The sequence below is a fragment of the Anguilla rostrata genome, chromosome 2 (genome assembly GCF_018555375.3).
Source record: "Anguilla rostrata isolate EN2019 chromosome 2, ASM1855537v3, whole genome shotgun sequence".
NCBI classification, from domain to species: domain Eukaryota; kingdom Metazoa; phylum Chordata; class Actinopteri; order Anguilliformes; family Anguillidae; genus Anguilla; species Anguilla rostrata.
This window is the reverse complement of record NC_057934.1, coordinates 39,949,579-39,974,786: the sequence shown is the minus strand read 5'-3', so window position 1 is coordinate 39,974,786 and position 25,208 is coordinate 39,949,579. Positions and strand designations below refer to the sequence as shown.

General features: G+C 40.1%; 2 protein-coding genes across 9 annotated transcripts in view; both read right to left on the bottom strand.

Moving 5' to 3' along the window:
- LOC135248004 (uncharacterized) overlaps positions 1–25,208 on the bottom strand; it is a 93,206-nt gene that overhangs the window by 21,145 nt on the left and 46,853 nt on the right. The gene's annotated exons all lie outside the window — the stretch shown is intronic.
- LOC135248000 (carnitine O-palmitoyltransferase 1, liver isoform-like) overlaps positions 2,522–25,208 on the bottom strand; it is a 34,284-nt gene continuing 11,597 nt past the window's right edge. The window contains exons 9-19 of one of the 2 annotated variants that reach the window (XM_064322050.1): positions 25,000–25,087; positions 19,561–19,756; positions 19,084–19,272; positions 17,755–17,860; positions 15,694–15,810; positions 13,664–13,828; positions 11,790–11,918; positions 11,433–11,588; positions 10,731–10,844; positions 10,468–10,560; positions 2,522–8,678 (exon numbers count right to left, since the gene is read on the bottom strand). In XM_064322050.1, the coding sequence (XP_064178120.1) occupies positions 8,574–8,678; positions 10,468–10,560; positions 10,731–10,844; positions 11,433–11,588; positions 11,790–11,918; positions 13,664–13,828; positions 15,694–15,810; positions 17,755–17,860; positions 19,084–19,272; positions 19,561–19,756; positions 25,000–25,087 (1,458 nt within the window). In that variant the 3' untranslated portion in view covers positions 2,522–8,573. Of the gene's footprint in view, positions 8,679–10,467; positions 10,561–10,730; positions 10,845–11,432; positions 11,589–11,789; positions 11,919–13,663; positions 13,829–15,693; positions 15,811–17,754; positions 17,861–19,083; positions 19,273–19,560; positions 19,757–21,164; positions 21,250–24,999; positions 25,088–25,208 lie in introns of both variants that reach the window. The other variant, XM_064322051.1, reaches the window with a different exon arrangement.

The following is a 25,208-nucleotide window of genomic DNA, read 5'->3' as shown; positions in this document are numbered from 1 at the left end:
CTTAAGTATGCTGTGCTCAGTTGGTATTAAGGGACCTACTGAATGCCAAGAAAACATTCCCCACACCATTACACCACCACCAGCAGCCTGCACTGTTGACACGGTGCAGGATAGATCCAAGGATTCATTGTATGCCAAAGTTGGACCCTACTGTCCATATGTTACAAATAAATAAATAAATAAATAAATAAATAAATAAATAAACAAACAAACAAACAAACAAACAAAAAGACAGCAGAATATTCAACAACAACAAAAAAGAGATGCAATGTAGAATGCCTGACTGAGCTGCAGGACTCAAATGTCCATTTACAAATGCTAAAACATACTGTAGACTAAAAGAAAGGTGATCATTTTATCTACTTTTTAAAAAATGGGGGGGGGGGGGGGTTGCCACTATACCCTTTTCTCCTGGCCTGTGCATACTTAAAGATCAAGGAGGATCCAAGGAGTACTGATTTTTTCCATCATACACTTATTATTGGTTCAGAATAATCTACAATACAAACTGATTTCAAGGTAAAATGCTTTTCAGTTTTGACTAAACATATGTCATATGTCTGTCATGTTGAATTGCACCATGTGTCCAAATAATTAATATTTATTAATAATAGCAGTTTGTTTTAAACACAGGTAAACTGGAGAAGGCTTCAGAAACCTCTGAAAACAAAAAACATTCTTCATTGCACATAAAACTGCAGGGGCCAATTATAAAATACATTAAAACCCAAACACAATATTAAAAACCCAAAAAAGTTGAAAGTGAACCAAAGACTGAAAAACAAATTCCTGTTTGAGATTATTATTTTGAAAGGAGTTTAAATGCACTTGAATTGGGACAGTGTTGGTGGTGGCTGTGGCCGGTAGCTCCATAGGGTGACTCGTGCTCACGCCAGCCCCTGGAATCATTGAAAGTGAACCAAAGACTGAAAAACAAATTCCTGTTTGAGATTATTATTTTGAAAGGAGTTTAAATGCACTTGAATTCGGACAGTGTTGGTGGTGGCTGTGGCCGGTAGCTCCATAGGGTGACTCGTGCTCACGCCAGCCCCTGGAATGCTGCATTTTTGGAACGCAGGACATTTCAAAATCTGCATTTTACAGTAATTTGATTGATTTCTGATTAAAAAAAAACAACTGTTTTTGGCATAACATGCCAACTCACAATAGTAACACAAATGTCTTTCATTACATTACATTACATTACATTACAGGCATTTGGCAGACGCTCTTATCCAGAGCGACGTACAACAAAGTGTATATCCATAACCAGGAACAAGTATGACGAAACCCCTAGAGAGAAGTACCGGTCCAAGTACAGGGAACAACCGCATAGTTCAACTTGGACCCTGGTGGTTAAACTGATTAACGCTAACAACAAGAACGGCAACAACGCAATCTATGGAAAAATAAAAATAAATAAAAATAAAAAAAATAAATAAAAATACAAGTAGTATATTATTATTATATTATATTATTTCATATTAATGAAACTTAAAAAGAAGGGTGAAAATAAAAGGGATTTATGGGATGAAATGAGTGAAAAATGTTTTGGTGTTCTGATCATTATTTTTGCCACACAACCTAATCATATTTTAAAACCCTAGGAGTGATTCCTGTTTTAATTTACACTTGTTGAGCAAGCTAGCTAGAGCGTTTTGGACTTTTCAAATTAAGCACTTTCTCTTTGATTCTTGCAATGCCACCAATGGCTGTGTAAATATTTATGATCATTAAACAACACAAATGTCAGACACCGAGAGACAGTTGACTCAAAGAAATATATTTTTGCAGTCAAGTCAGTGTAATTGCCCACTGTAATAATAAAAAAAAGTCTTTGTAATATCTGCATTAATTGAACGATGTATTTTTTCCCCCCGTGTTTTGACTCGACCACCGGTGACACGCAATTGGCAATTGGGTTAGCCAGGGTACGCCTGGCTGCAGTCGGTTAAAGACCCACATCTCATCACGATCTAGTGACCCCCAATGGTCGATCAGGCACCAGTGGACAGGATGTTAAAGCCGCACATGAACGTATACGTCTTCCACCCTATGTGAGCTTAGCTGTAGTCTGCAGTGTGAAAAGAAGCAGGTGCCAAATGGTGGGAATTGGATATGTATAGCTCCATGTTGGCAGCCATTCTTAGAAGGAAAAAATGCACTGCGGATTAAGTAGCAGTGCACAAAGTGAACAGGTAAGTGTACAAAATGGTAAATGATTAACTTTTTTAATGGGCCAAATGTTGCACGGCTGAAGTCTCGTAGCTGTCAATCTAACAATCCGGTTTTGTCACTTTATGTATAACTACGATAGCCACACAGAAGTTCAGTGGCTCATGGTGGACATGTTTGAAAATTGTTCACACTGAGATTTTAGATCTTGATACACTGTGAATACCAAAATTCATGCATATTTGTCAAACCACCAAGGAGGAGAGTCAAAAAGACACCATTTCACACAAGCACCCAACAAGCACAAGCACAAGCACAACAACAAAAAAAACGGTCTAAACCCATGTGGAATCTTGTATTTTCTTTATTTGAAAAAGCAAATTCATATTCGTTTTTTCCTTGTAGTTTTACAAAAAATGCAGATTAAAATGGTTTACAGTGCAGACAACTGTACGAAAGCTGGCCTGGAGACAGCAATGCATTTATATGTGCACTTAAATAAGAACAGAGAAGAAGAATGTTAAACAAATGGACAAACAACAAGTGAAGGATGTGATATTTTTCAAGTAGTAGACATACTGCGGATGGCTGGACTGAAATAATTGCTAATAGCACACTTAGCCAACAACTCCATGGACTGCCAATTTGTAAGGACAAAGCAGCAGCAGCATCTTTGCAAGAAACCTATCCGAGTACAGTACCAACAGGTCCTGTTAACCGAGTTTTAGCAAATATAACAAAATAAACACTGGAACAGATGGATTGATTGTCTACCATAAAAAGAAAGGACAGCCAATTTATATAATATTCTCAACCCAAGAATTGGGACATTGTGAGAATATCTAGATAATTTATTTTCTGTTATGTTGTCTAACAGGATTCTGGCTTTCCTCACACTGGTCCAATTTTAACTAAAATAATATGCACAGGAGTGCTACCCTCCATGTACTCTGCATCTCCGATTGGTTCAGATATTATCAGAGTCATCGGGATTTTACAAGTATAATCTTGGCAGACAAGTCCCAAAATTTCACATTTTTCTTCAGAAAATACATAAACCTATTGAGTTGCCAGTCTTACGTATGAACTGCTCAAAAGTTAGAGGTAGAATGAAGTACAGAAAAGAGTTAAACAGATCTCCAGACCCAGCATAATTGCTTGGTTATTACATTTACAACTAGAAGCTTGCATTGTTTTGTGTCCATTTCATAATACAGAAAATCAAATTAACATAAACAACTATCCAAGCTTGCACACTTTACATTTTGAGTTTACAGTTTTGCAGTGAAGTGACCTGACCTTTGCAATGGTGTTAACCCACAGTTCCCCCCTAGCCAGTACGTATTAGGATGTGTTGAAACACTGGTTCCAATGGTAAGTATTTTGCAATAGTATAGTTCAAAACAGGAAGAGTGATAACACACAGCCCTTTAGTTCAAACATGCTGTCTATACATGAAGAAAAATTATCACCGTTTATTAATTGAAGACATTTTATGAAAAATGAGTTTTTTCATAACATACATTTTCCTCTGGTATGTATCAAGTTTGAACAAGCAAGAAGTGCTTCTACAACTATTACAAATTACCAAGTTTACAGTCACTTAGTTTCAGTATAGTATTTCGCAGTAGATTTTTATTTTACTCTGTCAGTGCGTTTACATGCACAGTTGAAATCGATCTATATTAATAGCTCGATTTGGCCAAAGATCAGATTTAATTGGATTATTGTCGTTGTCCCAATATACATGACTCGGAAAGGTTTGATTTATAGACCAGAGGTGCGTTTTACTTCCATCCATGTATTTTTATTTTAGGATCTTTAACTCCTTTAGTTGCGATAGCATGAAGTTGGTCTCCTCGTCCGTCCAGAAATGTGTTTTTTTCACCATGTTACTAGGGAGGGCAAAACGGAGCTAGAATGTCGCCCGCGGTGTATGCGCGTGAGCTCGACAATGCATTTCTCACAGAAAAGGTAGTTTGTCGCCTTTTTTTTTTTAGTTCATTACAGTGGTGATAGAAGTGACAATAATTAAGTGGTACTGTGCTGTTAGCCTTTATTGATCGTCGTACAAGGTTAACATGAAGTAGCTAGCACAATCGGACATCACTAACCCATAAAAATGTAGCCTACTTTGAATGGTAGACTACTTGCTCAATCGAACGGTAAATGTGAAAAAAAACATTTGATTATAGTCAGCGGCACCAAAATTTTCTGTCACGCCCTCAATAAACGGCAAAAGTCCCAGTAGAAGATTGAATTAAATCTTTTAAAGTTATATATTTTCTGAAACGCTATCGATTACGCTTGGCCACAGTAGTTGCTATGTAAATTACAGAACATGCGCAGAACGCCTAGGCCAATTTTTGGCCTATTGAAGCGTATACATGCCGTAGTAAATCGACCCCCAAACGCATTATCTAGGTATGTTAGTCCGACAAATTCGACTTGGTACGATTTCAGTAGGACTACAGTGTTAACATGATTTCTAAAAGTCCAGTTTTAGCCGGACGAATACAATAAATCAACTTTTTCAAGCATCATATAAACCCACTGAGTGAAAACATGTAGCTGCTGGAATACAAGGGGGAATCAATTATACCTGAACGAATGTAACATGCATTGATAGTTTGCCTAGATTTATTACTAATATATATGGCTGGTATCCAGTGGTTGACCAAATCTCAAATGTTCATAAAAGAATAATGAGAACACTTAGAACATACAAGGAACAATAATTCAAATGTTAATATCCATGTGTTTTTAGCCATGCAAATTAATAATATCCATTAAAACCCCACTGGCTGTGGATCATGTCAGGCCCAACATGAATAATAAGAATGAATGTAAATGTATTGGTTTGTTATTTTTATTAATTGCGGTTGGATATAAATTCTCATATCTGAATATATTCCCACTCCTCAAATACCATTATTAATTTATTAATTTCCCCCCCACTCTGACAGCTTTGCAAACTAATCAAGCCTAAAAAATCACTAGCCTGTCTGAATTTATCAGTAATCATCTAAACAAATCTGCTTTAACTAAATAACTTTGGGTTTATATATAAATGCTATGTTATGTACACAAAGCTGTACTGAAAATACACAGGCAGTACAATACCAAGATACAGTTAATAAATGTCCAGTCAACATTAAATGCATTACAGAGTTATCCATGTGTGGTACTTTAAAAGTCTGTTCCCCCTCATGTGCCATGTTTGTGTACGAACATTACAAATGAGAGCCAGTTATTGATATTACTTTAAAAAATACTGTCATTATTAATTAAATACAATTGTAAAATTAATAATTTGCTGGATGGAGGTTGAAATGCAGTTGGAGGAAGCTGAAAAACAGGATTTCAATTCTCCTGGTATTTCTTAAGTTGCTAATCTATTGGCAGCTTCATTACCCCTAGGATGATCATCAGTGGTTCGGGGGACATGTTACATTTATATCAAAAGGACGCATTTAAGAAGGGTCAAATCACCTGCCATATTAGTTCTGATGCAAGCTCGCAACCCTGATGTCCATGGAGTTTACAGTAAAGCCAGAATGCTTGAGGATGTTAACGGTGTGATGCGATCAAGGAAGCTCAGGAATTAATGTGACTTCTACACAAAATCTCAACAAAGGCATGTATACTTTCTCATTAGCTGGACACCCCTTCAATATCATAGCACATTTTCATCATATTATTTATTTATTTTACATCAGAATAGGGAAAAGGAAAAGCCAGATTCAAGTTTGGGGAAAATGCCTTTTGGCTGTCAATAAGTTGGCAATCATCTTTGTACGATCAAGGGCGATTAAGACTACAGGGCAATCCCAACCTCATGCATTATAGCACCAACAATTGGCATGCACTGCTCTTGCTCTCACATTTGGCAAATATATTCGGATTTGACCTCTGTAAAAAGCAGGTAGGTCTATACAACGGTCCAGAGAATACATGAACTTCTTGACTTCCAATAAACAATATGAGCAAACACTCGTAGACTGTCACAAGCATGGCCAAGCACGGAAGCTCATGCTTTTGCTTATAATGTACAGGTGTGAAAACCACAGCAGTCCTGACAGCTGTAAATTAAACACTAATATTTCCTTAGCTCTCTGTATTTAATATGCATCATCTATCTGACACAGGCCAAATAAGTCTTAACGTGTTATTCTAATGGCATGTTTTTTTTTTTCTTCAAAACAAAATTCCTTAAATAAAGAGTGGTAGGACAGAAATATGTCACTGGCACGTGCGCATTTTGAAGACACTTAACTTCACTTTTCAGTCACTGTTCACCAGTCAGGTAATTGTAAATCGTTCCTAAAATGTACAGCATGTGAAATGCATTGATGGCAAATGTTTCAAGATGTTCACCTGTACTGATGATAAAATGTCATTATTTTTATTTGTGATTGTTGACTAGAACCAATACAGAGGAACCTCAGAGATATAAACCTGTTACAGACTGACCAGTCAACCAAACACGGTACAAAAGCAGAAGCAGCACATGCAGTTATGCCATTTCAAGCTCCGTATTACACAACGCAGATTCTTTGTGGTTGTCGCTGATGCAGAAAAGTGACCATTTGAACATGAATGAGTAACACTTTCCACGGATAAAAAAAAACACACACACACTTCTTCCTCTATAACTTTATGTAAGGTTCATCTAAAATCAGTGCACTTGTAACAAGTCTCTGAGGGCCCGGCATAATGAAACAAAAGCAATGGTACCTTCTGTTTCACGTTGACACACTTCTGTGTGTTTCTCACTGACACAGGCGTTTATTCATTAAGTGCTAGAGGCAGTTTCAGTTGCGCTTGACAGAGAATGCACATCCGCAGATCACTGCTCCCCTTACGTTTCTTTACTGACCTCATGTCTTATGAAGGGAAGAACCAGCCATCGCTTTCTTTAAATGCGCTCCACTGCCTTTTAGCGCATTTCTTGTTCAATAGTTCGGTTCCTCTAATCAACACATACTGGCTACATTCATTACGCTAAGCAGGGGTCAGTAATGGACCTGTTATTATTATTCAGAAAGCTGACAAAAATATATTCCCATGACATCCCTGTCTATATTAGTTTGATTATTTGTTGTTAATGGATAAAATTAGCAACAGTAATACAAGTAAGCACTTGAATATACGATATTAAAATTAAATCGGGTGCAATTTCAAACTGCTCAGAGTTCCAAATGACCCCCAGTCCGAAATGATTTCTATCTCTGAGGTTTCACTGCTAATGTTCCAAGTAAAGTGTGGGGCTAAACTGTATATTACAAAAATAAGCATGTAGTTGCATACTTGTTTTCACTTGAAATGAAAGTTAACATAATAAATGCATCAAAGGCAAAATACTGCAGTGTTTAGTAAAGGAAATGTGAAAAAATAACCCTGTAACAAATAACTAATTTTCTGTTCAAAATCTGTCGTTTTGAATTCTCCTAACCAACTGGCCCTAGCCAGCTCTGCCACTGATCTGCAGGCTAAAATAATATCCAGGAATAGCCAATGTGCGACTTAGCTTACAATGTGCGGATAATGACCTATCAGAGGGGTGTACAGACCAGGCCATTTCACTGCATTTGCTCCAGATAAAATACAGTGTAACACATTCATGCTCTGGTGCTCTCTGGTGTCATTACATGACAGTACCATCACAAGCGTTACACGGATAGCCACATTTGAGTACAGTCTAGTAAAGCAGTGTGTCAGTGTATAATATATAGAAACACGGAAATAGAAAAGCTGAAATACAGCACATACATAGTACTGTACTATTCCATACTTAACTGAGCTGTATTGCATTATACACATTTTTAGCAATAATTTGAAAATCCAGCTTCCAATTTCAACGGCATATATAATTTCTGTAGCAGTGTAAGCAAAAATGTGAAAACAAATAAATATGGAATAAGCTACAAAATCAACAACATAATTAAGTGTAAATGTCCACACTTTTTATGCTATATCAGTAAGTGCTCAAAATTCACCAGAATGCCTTAGTTATAGCAAGAGGTTTGGTCTGGGTTTTGCATTGAACTGCTTTCCAAATGTTGCGGCCAAAACCTGGCCATTTTTTGAGAACATTCACCTTGAAATGGTAAGATGCAAATCTCTATGCTTCCCTTTTGCTTTCTGTCCTACTAACCCTCATCAAAAAAAGCCTTTTTTGGCTTTTGGTTCCCTCAATTTCTTATTTCTCTATCGTCTTTCTGAGGTTCCATTTCCTCCTACTACAAGTTGCACTTCCCATTTTCACATAGAAGAGTTTGCTTTTTCCATTGTGTGCTTCACCCCCCCCATTCACTTATTTGTGCTGCAGTACTATCTTTTCTAACCATTTCCCTACCCAATCCCGTTTCACTTTCCACACTCGCCCATTCGCGTGTCTACAGGTCTTTCTTGGCCTGTGCCTTTCCCGGTCTACCTGGTTCTCCCAGGAGCAGCAAGTCCAGCAGAGCCTGTCTGATATGAGCACCATACCTGTGAGAGTCCTGAAGGGGAACAAGGGTAAATGTTAGAGATAACTTAAATGACATTTATCATAACTGTAAAATATACACTATCTATATCTACTGCCACGTCAGTGGGGTAGAGCAGAGACCAGTCCTGAAGGAGTTTCCAACCATAAAGCAACTGGCATGCACCAGATACACTGAAAGAGTATAAGTACTTGCACTTATATAAGCCCAATGTACTTCTAAGAAGGCCTACTTCCTTTATTTCCAAATGAGGCGAAACCCGAGATAGAAATGCATCGTCAATAGAGGTATTTTGCAGATGACATGAAAAACAATAAATACAGGATTAAATACAGGACAATAAATACAGGATTAAAATTTGAATCCTGTATTTATTGGCATGGTTTATTTTTCTATTTGGATAACTTGTACTGGAGGAGTAGCATCAATTTATTATAATACTCCAATATTTATATTCACTCCAACCGTCACATCAGTGAGTTAGAGGTCAAGGTGTTCTTCCAGTGCTAAAGTCTTTTTTTTTTTTTTTTTGAATTGGCACCAGTCATTTTTCAGAAATGAAGCTGGTGGCTATCAGAAATGTATCCTTTTTTTGCTATGCCAACTTAACAAATCATACACATCTCTTCAGTCTATATAAATTCAGTCCACAGTCTACCTTTGCAAACGGACCAAAAACGGAATAAAAATAACACAAATAACACTGTGGACTTTCCCCAAACTGTATTCTTTAGCAATAGTGCTAAGTCATGCCCCTTCTTCAAATTATCACAGCGACAGGAAAGCACCTTGTTGCCCCAGGTCCGTATCTATGAGATTCTACCATATTCAGTTAAACAGAACATTAAAATTCGTAGTAAGCATTTGTCTTTGTGTAGCTTTTATTGAGTTATCAGGCAAACACTGCAAGTATAACAGCAATTTCAGGTTGACCAGGACAGTGCAGGATGTACCGAGTACCAAATAAATTCACTCACCAGTTCATTAATATGCAATACATTATATATCACTACATTTCATCATACACTTGTATGTTAGGATAGGGCAATGTAAAATCAGAAGACAAACCGGCAAATCTTAGACACCACTGAGTTAGAAAACAGATAATGAAAGATCGCCAAAGTCTGCTGAAGTCTGCTTTACAGTACAGTTAACACCTAACAAATATTATAAAACCCATCTTGAGTTAATTAGTTGTGTTCTAGAAAATAATTCTGAATAATTTTAATTCAGCAAGCAAGAGCTGAATTAAAGATTAATTCAATTAAAAACATGTTTTCTGATAGCAAAACAGATATTAAAATTATATACAGTTGGTTGAATGGAACAGTCTTATCACATAATGCCTTCATTATGCCAGGTTTGGACAGACAATATCTTTATATATCATGAAATATGCCGAAGATAGAAATAGAAATAATGTTAAGTGGAGAACACAATTGTAGAAAAGCTATTTCTACAAAGAAGTGTACTACACTTTGTGTGAATTCTCACATGAACCGTACCAGCGTTCTCAAGGTATGGTGCCTGTTGCTACATTCTGCTAGAATTTTAACATTTCACATAAGTAGCTTCTAGAAAATGGGATTGTTGTAATACTTATTGTGCATAGCCACCATCATTAAGATAGGGAATCATTAGGCGTTATTAGGCCTTATCACCTTTCAGTCTACACTAGAGTATGTTTGAAGAGGAAGATTGTCAACAATGATAAAAGAACATTTTAGCAAACATAAATCAACATAACATTAGCCAATGGGGAGGGTTTTCATGCACATATTGTGTGATCAAGCATACTCACAGTCTGTGCACAGGAGTGCTTGCAGGAGACGTGGAAGTTGATCATGTTTTCCCCCACTATAATATAGGACACGCCATAACCATCATCAGCCACCTAGAAGTAGTACAGACAGAGAGATTTTAAAAAATGTATTAAATAAACTAACAGCCAACTTGACCTCGAGAGATGACCTGAAAGCCAGCCAGGACTAAGTTCCTTCAAGCTTGTGTTACTTGTCGAAACAGTTCAGACATAATGTTATGAGACAAAAGCAAAGTACTGACCGGACCAAAGCCCCCGCCACAGGAAATGTACTCTGGGTGGTTGACCAGGTCAAAGAGCTCAACCTGCTGAACTGGAGTCTGACTGGTGGACAAGCGCCAAGGCTCTGACAGCACCTGAAATGGAAGACAGTTCCCTACATGTATTTATATAAGTAAAGTAACGTGCCTTTCTACTCAGGTTGGAAGTTGAGTATTATTATTATTTATTTGCTGGATATTTGGTATGCACAAGCTGACTGTCCACTGATCGAGACAGTACTTAAAGGAGAAGTTCACCCAAAAATGAAATAAAGATATGTTTCCGGGAGCTCACACTGAGAGCGCTGCTATGATTTTAGTTTTGTTTTATTTCTGGAGATTTGTCCGAGCACAAAAGACCAGCTCCTCCGACTTTTCAGTGGGGGTTCACTGTTCCTCGTCTTATTAAAAGAAACAAAACTGAAATTAAATGAAACTCAAAGAAACACGCTCTCGATGTGAGCTCCCGGTCTCGGCCCCGAACTGTGGGGAGCAGCACACCATTAAGCAACTGGGCTGATTAGCTAACGCAGCCCAGGTGCGTGTGCTCTCTCCACCAGCAGGCGCAACAGAGACCAACCCGCCTCTCCTGCGGAGCGAATGCCACACTCCTATTTTATGGAATTCCAAATATATTCTCATTGTGCAAGCCACCATTGCCAAGTTATTCCTCTTTCAACTCACCTCTTTCAGGAAAGGTGACTCCAGTCCCAGGTACTTAGAGACCACGTAAAGGCAGAAGAGGTGTCTGTCTATCCCTGCCCCTGTCATTGCCATTCGGTACAGATTCTGGTGCTTGTCCGTAGCCAGTCGAAGCAGGCGTCTGCAAAGGTCTTCATCCTTCAGGGACAGTACAGAGACACAATGAGGGTTGGGGGTCCTGATGAAATGAAACTCATAACAGGGCTCCTCTGAAAGAGAGACCTTGGACTCATTAGGACCTCTCTGCATGAATGAAGGTTCAATTAAATAAAATAAAGCAGTATAAATAGAACGTGAAAGTTCAATATGACCATATAGCCGCACAAAAACACGTCCTACCTCTCCACTCTCGAGCGCTTTCACAAAGGCACAGCTCTCGTTGGTGCAGGACCGCACGGTCTCCGTTCTCCCTTCTCTGAACAGGCGAGTCATAGAGGCCTCGTACGTCAGACAAAAAAGCCCTCTGTCCTGAAAGGAAGACGGAGGAGGAATGAAAAAGTAGGCCCCATCCACAATCACAGAGCGCAGGGCAAAAAATGACCTGAAGGACGAAACGTTTCTGGCCTGTGGGTGGGGTCAGTTTTCCACACAAATGTAAAGGTAATTAAATTTACATTACATTTACATGGGTTAGTGTTGTCAGATTGTGCTAGCTACTTTACATGAACCTTGTAAGGCGATCAATAAAGGCTAACAGCACAGTACCACTCACTACTTGTCACGCACATACACTGCTGGCGACATTCTAAAGCTCCGTTTTGCCCTCTGTACTATACAGCTAGCTAGCTATGGCACGTCCTCACCTCCGTAACATTATTTGCTGTCTTCCGTGTGTCCATACATCTGTATTGGTGGTTGTAGCCGTGTGTCCTTAGCTCCTACTCATGCGTGCAGGATAGCATCCGTACACACTAGGGCTGTCAAAAAATATTTGAAGTTCGAAAACTATTTGAAAATCTTTCGTTTTTTAAAGTTCAAACCTAAATTTGAGCATTCGAATATTAGTTTTGGATCCCGCGTATTGTAATTAACATGCAGGCTTTAATTTCATGCGGCAAATCATGTTCATGCACGCAAAGTTCATTTCCTGTGCTAACGTTACTTCCTCCGTCAACAAAAAACTTTCTGTCCTGGACCCAGAGCAAGTGGATCGTCTGGTTTTCCTTGCCAATAACCTCCGGTGATACTCAGCTCCATGGACACCGAACGTTACTGGTCAGCTAGCTTCCGTCAAGTGAAGACCTGACGTAGAGCCACGACCGTTTCCACAGTCAAACCGAGTGATGTTGAAATTTTATAAATCACTACTTTGACCTGATTTTCTACGCACGCGCCACACAGTTGATCTAAAATACGTTTTATAAATGAGGCCCCAGATGTAGTAACTCAGTATTAAAGTTCACCGATGTCCTCTATTCTACTGCCCGCTTGTGGACAATAACGCGTAGGCCAGTTTAGAGGGAGCGTCACGTGCATATTGCGCCCGATAATAAGCAGCTTATTTTTGTGAATTATAGGCAAATGATATTCGAATATATTCTAACTAATTACAAAAGCTAATAATCTAACTCAATTTCATGGCACTTTTGACAGCCTTAGTACACACTATCTAGATTAATTAAAGTAGGCGATCTGTACGCGCTAACTAGGTTAGCTAAAGTAGGCAAAACGCAAACATGTTAGGGCTAGCTAAAGTAACGTAAGGCAATAAAGCTGTGTTTAAAAATGTCGTGCTGTACCACCTGCGCATGCGTCCTACTAAACGAAGCACCACCTGCGCATGCGTCCCACCAAACCTCCCTCAAAGGTTGTCCGTGAGTGAGTGAGTGCGTGAGTGAGTGAGTGATTGAGTGACCACAATTTGCCACGCATAGCATAGCATAGAAAAATGGACCATGGGCTGCGGCAATTGTATCGACACATGAATTGCTTGATTGACAAAGGACAAATACACAAACATGATTAGATGGGAGGAGTTTTTCTCACCGGACTCCTGATGTCATCTGGAGTAATTTGCCCAAATCTTAGAAGCGCTATCTTGTAAAGCAGGGTGTTACGTGCATCATGTTCAGTTACTTTGGTTACCGCTTTGGTTTATTTTTTTTCTTCAATCAATGAACATCGAAGCAATACAGTTCTTCAGGCCGCTCAACAAAGTCAGAAAACAGCATTTTGAATAAATAATTAAATAAAACAAGACATCTCCATCTTACCCTGTAATAAGCCAGCTGCAGAGCAAGCTGAATAAAGGCATCTGGACTAATTCTGCACTTTTTAATTTTTCCTTTTCCAAAGTCGCTGAAGGAGAAAACGTGGAAGTCCACGTCGTCAGCCAGAGCCTGGGCCACCGCCAAAGACTGGCTCACCACCTCTTCACACTAAAATACAGAGGGATCTGTTCAGACTCTGACACACAGAAAACCAGAAAGCACTCGCACTGTAGCACAGGGACATAGTGAGAACACACAGGAAAACACACAGCACTGAAGTACACTGAAAAAAAGCTTAGAGATGGCAGACGGCCGACAGCAGGGGGGTGATAGAGGAGGTTGGAAATGCAATGATTTCCTCAGGGAGGATGTTGGTGGTGGTAGATAAGAGAAGAGGTACAACGGGTAAGGGGGTATTACTGTCCCATAAATAAATGACTAAACAGCATGAACCTTCCAAAAATAAAAATGATATCCTCTTAACAACCTGCAGTTTTCTAGTAACAACTATTTATATATGGTATATATATAAGTTAACTGGTTAGCCTGCCAAAACAGTCCTAGCTAAAGTTACGGCCCACAACAAAATATGGGACACCTGGCTGAAAGTAGCTAGCTAGCTAAGGTCAGTGTGTGTCAAGCTGTGGTTCAAACTTCTGTGGTGCCAGGACGGGAGCTGGGGTGCTGGGGGCAGCACCAGCCCCACACACAGGTACAGCCACAGCTGTAGTGATTACAATGATTCCCTAATCACCAGGCCTAATAAAAGGCCTAGTTCACAAGCCTACAGGGCAGAGATTAAGGACTGTTTTGGGACTGGTTATTTGGTGGTTCTTTTGTTCAGGCTACCAGTTCTGTTTGCCTGCCCTTTCTCCCCCTAAGGGCTGACTCCAGGACTATTTTCATATTTTGTTGGAAGATTGTGCTGTTCACTGTTTGCGACTGAATAAAAGGAGTCAAGTCAACCTTCGTTTTTACCTGATTTTGTCTGCTCACTTTGTGATGCTGAGGCCCTCCCCAGGCCACTATCAACTACCTATTGTTTCTTTCAGCACGATAATGGCACTAGCCCCATCCATAGTTATAGCCAGCCTACAACAAATCCCACTCAGGCAGGAGTTGGTGCCCAGGCACATATTCCTTCTCCCTCTGTCTTCTCCTTCTACTCGGCACCCTTGGACTCCCTGCCCTCTGATGCTAGGGTCATTTTTAGCAAGGTAAATTTTGACACAAAACTGCCTTTGACAAGAAATTATACTTGGTATAAAGTGTTCATGTTGCAATCAGAGAATCACCAATCTCTTGGCTCTTATTTTTGTCACTGACCAGACAGAGACAATCAATCAGTCTTTTCCCACCAGATCATTTGGTAGGCTCTCAAATTTACCCAAATTCCGAGTTCATACTACACACTGGCCACTACACAGAGGAACTTCAATCACAAGATAGCGCTTAAGTGGCATGTGTAAAAGGATAATCCTTCTAGTAAACATGAGCGCCAAGTCTTTTGCCACAGGAAGATGCTCTGACTAAATGTGCTAACATTCTGCAGTCTTTAAAGGGTGGTGTTACTGAGCTGACCTAAAGCAACTTTACTGGGCTTGCTACTGCAGTTTGATTCCCTAGCAGGGCACTGAGGTTGCAAAGTAAATTGCTTCAGTAAATATCCAAAGTTCTTCAGTAAACATCCAGCTGTGCAACTGGATTGTATCTACAAAAAATGTACACTGTGCAAGTCGCTCTGGATAAGAGTGTCTGCTAAAGGCCTAAAATGTAATGTTTAGTTGACACTTACATAGTGGGAAGTCAGAGTGTGGGAATGTGTGTTCAGAAGACATTAAGACACAGGAAGTAACTGAATTGTTCAAACCTATCAATAGTCATTGTAATTGAGGATGATTATGACATACATTAATCATTGAAAATATTGTATATATTACTATATCTTTATATTTATTTTCTGAAAATATCATACAGACACACAGACAAGTGACAGACTGACAAAGACAGACTAGAAACAGACAAGCACATACCTCTGGGGGAATCTCCCAGGACAGTCTCTGTGGTTGGGGTAACTTTGGGTCCACATCACCCTTGCAGTGGCCCTCTTCATCATAACCCAGCTGGAAACTGTCAGTGGCCAAAACAAACTGCAAAAAGGCAGAATTGGTTCAGATTACATGCAACAATTTACATGGTGCAATAATCCAAGAAACAGCCAAGACAGAGATACAGGTATTATACAATACATCAGTATTGTCCACATGGGTTTGCAAAGCGCGAATTGAAGAAACAGAGAGGTCCAACTCTGCAGCAGTTATGCAGAAGGTATAATTACTCTACAGCAGCTGTTTTTATTTTTTGAGTTGCTGCTGCTACCTGCTAATGGTACTACCGGCGACACCACTTCTACTAGTAGCCAACCAGTAGGCCTCCACACGCCACAATGGGCAGCGCGTAGCCAACCAGTAGGCCTCCACATGCCACAATGGGACAGCAACGCCTGACCGCACTTCAGTTTATTGATGGCCGAGTCGGACGTTGTCAGGAAGCCGGAATTCGCAAATAGCCTACTATGAACGCATTTGCAAAGTGGAAGTCGAGGACGAAGACATTAAAGGGTAAGACACAATATATTTACCATGGTGGTGGTATTTGTCATAGCCTGATATATTATTGGTGATGTTTTGTCTATGCCTTTGGTTTTCTTACTGAAAATGAGGAGGCCAAATCAGTGCTTGTTATTGCAGTGAATTCAGGCCCCAGCTGCCGCATGGTTGACTGACTGTGTCACGATAAAGCAAGAGGAATCATTTCATTTGTTAGGCTACTGTGTAAGCTATCGCAGTGGATTTGTTAGAGCAAACAATGCTGATTCTCATCTCTCAATGTGGACAATGTTAACATTACTGTCGGTTTATGTTCAAGTCAACTTCTGGATGCGACTTATGCCTGTATTTCAATTACCTCTCTAGCTGCTGCTGCCCTACACCTTGTACATGCCTGGAGTTAATCAGATTATTAGTTTGAGCTGCTGTGAGTCATTTCATAGTTGCGCCTCTTCCTATCAATGTTTCCCCGTCATTTCCATCATCAATTCTCATGTGGTCATTTTTTCGTAACTCTGTATACCCCATGCCAAGTTATTCAGTGCTAACACAGTATGATATTGTCTGCCCACAGTGTGATATTGTCTGCCCACTGTGTTTTCCATCACCCACAGAATGCATTTCTTTTTCTAACTCGGGTCGGGCGGTGATGGGTGGGAGAGTTTCATGCAGTCAGTCAGTCATGACTAATACGTCAAATGACATGTGCATATCACAGAATGACAGTTGCACAACCAAAAAAAAAAAAAAAAAAAACTCTTCACCTTACCCATGTTTATCATTATTTTTTGAAACACGGTCACTAAGACAATAGGTTTTGAGACAGGTTACTAGGTTCGATTCAACGTTGGGGAGGTCGGAGAAAAGGAAAAAAATTAACCAGATGTTTATTTAATTTTAACCATTTCAGCCCTGATCCACACATCTACACCACACTACACTTAGCCTAATTCGCACACTGCACTTACAGGTATATATTTAGATTTCCAAAAGGCATTTGTACCACACATCTACATAATACTATAATTATTATGATTCACACACAGCACAGATATATATCCACACATCTACACCATTTATGTACACGCTTTCACTACACGGATCAAAGGTCACACCCTAAGTTCAGGCAGGGGTCTGTGGTCTTGCAAAAAGAAGCCCGGCCAGTTATACCATTATCCCAGGATGTTAATGTTAAGTCATGAGATTGCTGCCATTCATTTTCCTCCCCATTGTCAGATGAGCATTCTAAAAATATTTCCCAAGTAATTTTAGAAATGTTGGCCCCAAGACCACCTGCACAAAGAAGAACACTGAATGTTACATGAATAATTTGTAGCTCAGCAGTCACAGAGCAGGCTACTGTTCTTTCCAACATCGCCAGACCCTCAGCCCATGCACACCTTTGCCTGGATGGACAGAGCTCAGTGTGTACACACGCATGCACTCACACGCCCGCTCACATGACAACAGCGCCTTTCAGCTCACCTCCCACAGGTGTGCCACGACCGGAGCGTCGGCCCACGAGTGTTCCGCGTTCAGGCCATTCTTTCCATTCTTATACACCACCACAGAGAAGGACTTATCAAACCACCTAGCAGAGTGGGAGGATGAGGAGGAGAAGAAAGGATCAGATGCTAATAGTGCTTTTACAATTTAGCCATTTAGTATGGTCTTATTCAGAGTAAATTATTTACATGCAACCCATTTAACGTGGGAGCATATTTGCCGAAGCAATTCAGGTTAAGTAACTTGCTCAAGGGTACGACAGCAGTGCCCTGCCTGGAAACTGCTAATCTGTTGCACTCCGGCCCTACCACACAGCTCTTCTACAGTACAAATGTGCAAACTGATGTGAAAATAATGGAAAGGATGGAAAAGTAGTCAGAAGTAATCAAAAGCTTACTATGACATTTCAAATGGCAATATTCAGTTACAAACCTACCGCTTGCATACTAGGGAGGAATAAACCCACCAAAATGAAATGAACGTGTGAGTGTTGGATTGAAATAATGACACTCCTTTGCAAGTACCTAGTAAAAACTCATTTCTGTAAATGTTTGAAGACACAGCCATGAAGACAGTTCTTCAACCCTGCAAGTGGGATAGCTAGTGACATTAGCCTCACTAGCTAGCTAGCTAGGAAGCAATTGGTCATTAATCAGAGATTTAGCCAAAGTTGGCATAAGTGACTAATGTCACAATTCCCAGCTAAATTTAGCAGCAGGTTGTTTTTTTCCCCAACAATTTTTATTGTTTTCTATCAATTTATTAGTATATTTGGAATTTCATCTTGAGTGTATACTCCTTTTTTTGCTGTACCCTTGTAGAAGACTAACTGACCAAACACAAGCATGACTTAACTTGTTATTATGAAGCTTAATTTCTGCGTTTTGTATTTTTGCAACATGCTTTCATTCCCATACAGGATTTGTTCACATTGAACAATTGTTGTGAATGCATTATTTATTTAAGCTATTTCTTTAAGCAGCCTATGTCCGGAATGGATGTGCCAGAAACGGATAAAAAAAGCCACTATACTTTAATAGGCACATCAACATTTGTTGGGCTTCTGCTTTTGCCTGAATGTGTGAGCAACCAGTGACCCTGCCCCACTTATGTAATTCCATATTCATTTATATATTAATTTCATTTTTGCATGTTTAGTCCTCCATAACCTCACAAATCTGCCTTAATTTATTTATTTTTGTATTATTTGCTTTACTTTTCTGTGCATACTAAGCAGTAAGAAGTCATTCAGTGAACTGTACGGAGCTGAAAGCTTAAGACCTGCAATGGCATCCGTGATACACCTACCTGTCATAACACTTCCCATGGAGAAGGGACTTAGCATAGCGATCCAGGCTGGCAGCTGGATCATCTCCCATCATTCCTTGCTCATCGTCATCCAGGGTGACAAAGAAAGCAGCTTTCTCGATACAGTCCAGCGATCGCTTGTTGACTCCAGTGCTGAAAAACTGCTTTCGAACCTTCGCCCATGGCACTCTGCGAAGAACAACGAGCCCAATAAAAACATAAATAAATAAAATGGGCAATAACAACTTCATCCAACAATGTTTTTATTACAGTACTTCAAGTATATTATTAATTAATGAGACTGATACACTTGATCAAGGCCTATTTAGTGATTCTTCTTCCAAAATCATTCAATCACACAAACAAAAAACAGCATCCCAAACCAAATGGTAATGTTCACGTTGTCCTCCTGGCGATGCCCCCCCCCCCTCCCCACATCTTGCCCCAACCCATCTCCGCTTTCTCAGGATAACTCGCCTGTCTCCTGCAGTCAGAGCCCCCAGCTTGTCCTCTCCAGGCAAAGGGGAGGAGGAGTCATCCAAGATCTTCTGGATCTGGAGCTCGATCTCTCGCGAGGTCAGCATCCTGCCTGCCTTGTATACCCATAATCGGAAGTAGCGCCCCCTGTGGTACACTGCCACATAGTCGCTGTCCTGCCAGTGCTGTACGGTGTCTGATGGAAGGGGAGAGAGGGGGCATGGGGTGATCATAGAATATGGGTGTTCTACACTGAGATGTGGGAGTAGAGGATAAAAATAAGGGACACTAACTGACTAGACACTACAGGACATTAAAAGGGATAGTTCATTTTCTGGAGTTCATTGATATAATTTAAATTTTTGTATTTGACTGACCAGGACAGTCTGTTTGAATGAATAATAATATTTCAGACATTTACATAAGTGTCAGAAGACCAGCCAGCTTCACAATTGCAGGTATAGCGACATTCGTGGATTCATGGTCTAAAAGAAAGGAAATATACTTCCAATTCCAAAGCAGTTTGTACAGGAGTGCTGTTTCCAGAGGCTGTACATATTAACAAATACATTGTATAAGGGTTTATTCACAATTATGAAGTTATGCTGTGCTTGTGCTCCTTTCCAGCGTTGCCAAGTCCACTTATAAAACACAACTTTGTGTTTAATAACCCCCCCCTGCCCCTTGAAGTCTTAAAAAAGTTTTTTGGGCTCATTTTTAAAATTAGGCTGCTTATTTTGAAGTATAAGAAACTAATTCATGGTTACTATGGCTTAATGGCACAAGCAAACTTGTAAATGTACCTATCAGCTATTTCCCTTGGGTTTACAATCGCTCTACTGCTCTAACACCCCCCCACCCCCTCAACCCTCGGTTCTCCGACCGGTTCTCACTTGTTCTTCAGCTTCTTTTGCCAAAATGAAAACGGTTCAAGCCAAAAGTAATATTGAACATAATTTTCTGAAAAAATGATATACATGATAACATACATACAACCTCTAGAGCAGTGGTTCTTAACCTGGGTTCGGTCGAACCCTAGGGGTTCGGTGAGTCGGTCTCAGGGGTTCGGTGGAGCCTCCGCCGCAGAGGTCCACCCCTCAGTCTAGTCTGCATTATTACACTATTTTTTACTAAAGAAGGGTTCGGTGAATGAGCATATGAAACTGGTGGGGTTCGGTGCCTCCAACAAGGTTAAGAACCACTGCTCTAGAGGCATAACGTCACTGTAGAAGGTGCTTTGGAATTACCTAACAAAAGTGTCTGAATAAAAAACCATGTTGGACAATCAAAAACACCAGGAAGTGAACTACCCCATTAACACCGACTTAGCACTGAGAGAGTGAGGCTGACACTTGAATGACTATATGAGGACAATGGTTCAACTGCCATCAGGAGGCTAAACATGGTATGGCATCCAGAGAACGTGGACATGATCAAATAAAGGAATGAGTATTTTAGTGAGGAACAGCCATAGGGAGACAGCAGAAGTCCAAAAACACAATGACTGACAAGAACTAGAGAAAGCATCACACACACACAAGATATTATTAGACCTGACAAGAGCAGTGAGAGCAACAGAACAACTAAACATTAAGTGTTAATACCTGTCGTCTCCCCAGGAATTCGACAAGTGTCAAACATCCTCTCAAACTGATAGGAACAGCAAGGAACCGATGACCTCAACAACCACTGAGAGACAGAGAGTGTGGGAAGAAGAGGAGGAAGGGTGGTGCAGGAAGGGAGATGGAAAGATAAAAACGGGAGATGGAAAGAGATGGGAGTGAAAAGAATGAAAGGAAAGAGGAGAGGATTAAGGAAAATGCAGAATAACAGGGAGACAGAAGATATTAAAGAAGAATCCCTCATTACACACAGCGGCACAATGAGACTTCCAAAGAGACAGACACAGAGACAAAGTAGAAAAAGAAGACCAACTGCTTCAGACACACCATTTGTTAGAAATGAACAGGGAGGGGCCCATTTTAACCAACAGTTAAGTCTAAACTAAACTTAATTCAGCCAATCTAATAATGCAACATACAGCACTCCCACTCTCTCGTTCCCAATGTCAATGTTCAGTAGTCTCAAGTCAGATGTGTAAACATATTTTAAGCATTATTGATCCTGAATTGCCTGTGGACTTGCATACTTGTCTAAATGTAAGCAGATACAGTTAGTTTCATTTCAGCACATCGAAGTCGTTAACTTTACGAATGCCGTGTCCTTGGCTGCAGCCCAATGCGCTAAAAGCCAAGCCCTTGCACACATACACTTGTCATTTCCACTTGGGGAAATTCCTTTACGATCTGGAAGTTATTTGTATTGTGTGGTCCAGTCCACTAACAATGCATGGGAAGTACACAAATTAGCTCCTCCACCCAGCATTTTGCTGGAGGGAAGAAGTTTATAAAACTGCAGACTTCAGGCACTGAAACTGGCAAGAATATTTTGCAACTCCTAATTCCCTATGGGAAATTATCCTGTTATATACCAGGAAAAACCTGTGAAAATGGATAAACTACAAGCGCTGTTATAAAATTGTTCATAATAGTGCAAATACAAAGTTTAATTAAATTCTGATATATTTACACTTAAAATCGCTCTCCAGCTATAAGTTTGCCATTATGCATATAATGTGGTTTTAGAAAGATTAATTGAGATTAGCTACATGGCCAGCTCACTTCAGTTAAGCCAATTCAAACAGCAAAAGAGCAAACTAACCAGAGCGTGCTAATAAGGTATTTTAAGGGCGCAAAAGATTTACTATTAAGAGCGTTATCAGATTTGCATTATTAGTTCTCTTATTGAAGTAACTAAAGAGTTAAGCCAGGAGAATACATCTTTGTAGCATAATTGCTGTACACAATCATGTTATAATATGTGATCTATTAGCAGCATTCTACAAGCGTCTAGAACTGTGCTGGAGGGATGCAAAATCATTCTTCCATGAGAAATCCCCACATTTCCTCCATTTTTTTTTATAGTGGTGAAAAACTCTCTCTCAGGTTCCACTCCACATTCTCCCATATTTGTTGAACTGGGTTCAGATCTGCTGACTTAGATGGCCATGGCATATGCTTCATGTCAGTTTCATGCTCATCAAATCAGTCAGTGATAACTTCATGCCCTGTGGATGGGAGCACTCTCATCCTGGAATGGAGACCACTCCCATCAGGACGGAAATGCTTAACTATAGTATGAAGGTGATCACTGGCACTCAAAATGGCTTTGTTTTTATTGGCATTTATCTAATACGGGTTGAGTAGACCGAAACAAAGACAGGAAAATAAAGCCGCCGGAACCCTTCACCACACTTTTTTGAGTACAGGGCATAGGGTGATGACTCATCTGACCACAATACTTTTTTCCACTGCTCAAAACACCACTGCGTACGTTCTTTGCACAACTTGCAAACATGTACTTCATGCACTGCAACCCAACCATAGTACACCTCTCTCTGAATTGCTCAACTATTTTTGGTACAGCTGCCTGCTCATGCCCTACACCAGGGCTAGGGTTGAAATAAAAACCTACAGGATGGTAGATCTCCAGGAACAGTATTGGGCAGCCCTAACCTAGACTGATATCTACAGTCAACTCAGATTCAGAGTCGCTGCTCTGTTTTACCATTCACCTAGAACCACTGCACGAACATCACGGCCAAGGAGTATGCGCTTTTGAGAGGTTGACCCTACTAGCTGATCACGGCTTTTCCTCACTTCCATGCCAGCATCACCATAGCCACTGTTCTTCATGCAACATCAGAAAGTTTAGCAGATTTCATCACTAAAGCTCCTGCTAAATGTGCCCAACAACCACTCCTCTTTCAAAGTTGTGTACAGCAATCAGCTTAGGAAGACCTCTTCTATTGGCCATTATGCATTTTTTATTTTTGACTCATTTCTCAGTCCATAGTGTGTGCCCTTGCCCTTCTCCTCTATTGACAGGTTTGTCCCTTTGGTGCTGTGTCACATCCTCCTGCGTGAAGTCTGCAGATGAAGTCTGTGAGGACTGAACATTTAGCGGATGGGATCGCAGCCTTGACTATGTAGCTGCTGCTGTTTGGGCAGTTGTTTATTAACTACTCTCCACTCCAGAAGTGTGTGCCATGGTAGTATATAGTCATGTAGATGTTATGCATCCCTTCCTGGACTATGCATCAGTAATTGTAAGTAAATGAGTTTGAGTGTGAGACTGAATGTGAGTGCATGCGAGTGTGTATAAGCATAGTATGTCAAATGTGCACACACATAATCAGTAGTTTTAATCAGTCTCATCTCCTGGAGACTGTAGATGGCACATACAGTACACTACTGAGCAATCTTATGTTTTTCGAAGGAAATTGATATTTATTCACCAAGGTAGCATTAAATTAATAAATAAATATAACCAAGGCATTGGCAATGTTACAAACCATTTCTATTTTAAATAATAATGGTTCTATTCTTCTAACCTTCTGTTCAAAGAATCCTCCATGTGCAGCACTGACAGCTTTGCAGACCTTAGGCATTCTAGCTGTCAGGTTCTCAAGAAATTCAGGTGAAGTTGCACCACACGCTTCTTGATGCACTTGCCGTACTGTAGGTGCAACTGGCTTGTAGGGCACTTCTCATCGACCTTACGATCAAGCTGTTCCCACAAAATCTTGACACAATTTAGATCAGGGGATTATGCTAGCCAATCTAGCAGAGACAGTACTCCGGCTGACTGCTTCTTCCCCAAATAGTTTTTGCATAACTTACAGCTGTGCTTCGGATCATTGTCCTGCTGCATGATGAAATTGGCACCAGTCAAATGTTGACAACAGGGGATGGCATGGTGTTGTAAAATAGAGTGATAACCTTTTATTTATTTATTTTTTTAAACCAAAATTGAACTTCGAAAATACCAGTTTACTAGATACTATAGCAACTGAAAGAAAGAGATTTTTAGCTTCATTAAACAGCACAATTGTTTTCAGCTGTGCTTAATATAATGAGTGGTTTCTCTAGTACCAAATTAGCACATTAGCATTATTATTTAAGGATGCGGTAACAGTACGTTGTCAGTACACTAAAGTAATGGCTGCTGTAAATGGGGCTTTGCAATCATATGTAAAGATTATATTTTAAAAAACTTGTAACATTATTAATGTCTTGGCTGTATTTTTTGATCAATTTAATGCTACCATGGAAAATAAAAGTATCAAATTTGTTCAAAAACATAAAAATTTCTCAGTGATTCCAATCTTTAGTACGGTAGTGCTATGCAATATACAAAATATGATGTTCTGTTTGTCCATCTGTGCTTGTGTGGATGTGCGCATGAGAGAGTGCATGCGTGTTTGTGTGTGCGTGTGTGTGTGTGTGTGTGTGTGTGGAAAAGCACGAGTGAGTGTTCACATGTGGACGTGTTGCCATGCATTGTGTGAGATGTATATTCATATAGCTGCTGTGTTACCAGTCTCTTCTCCTGGAATGCGTGTGGTGTTGAACATCCTCTCACACTGAGCGGCACACAGAGGAATGACAGTGCCTGGGACACGACTCTGGGAGAGAAAGAAAAGGAAAGATGGAGTGGAAAAAAGGAGGCAGAAAAGAGTGGAGGGTGAAGGGACAAACCAATAGTGGAGGGGAAAGGGGGGGGGGGTAGGAGACATGAGAGTGCAG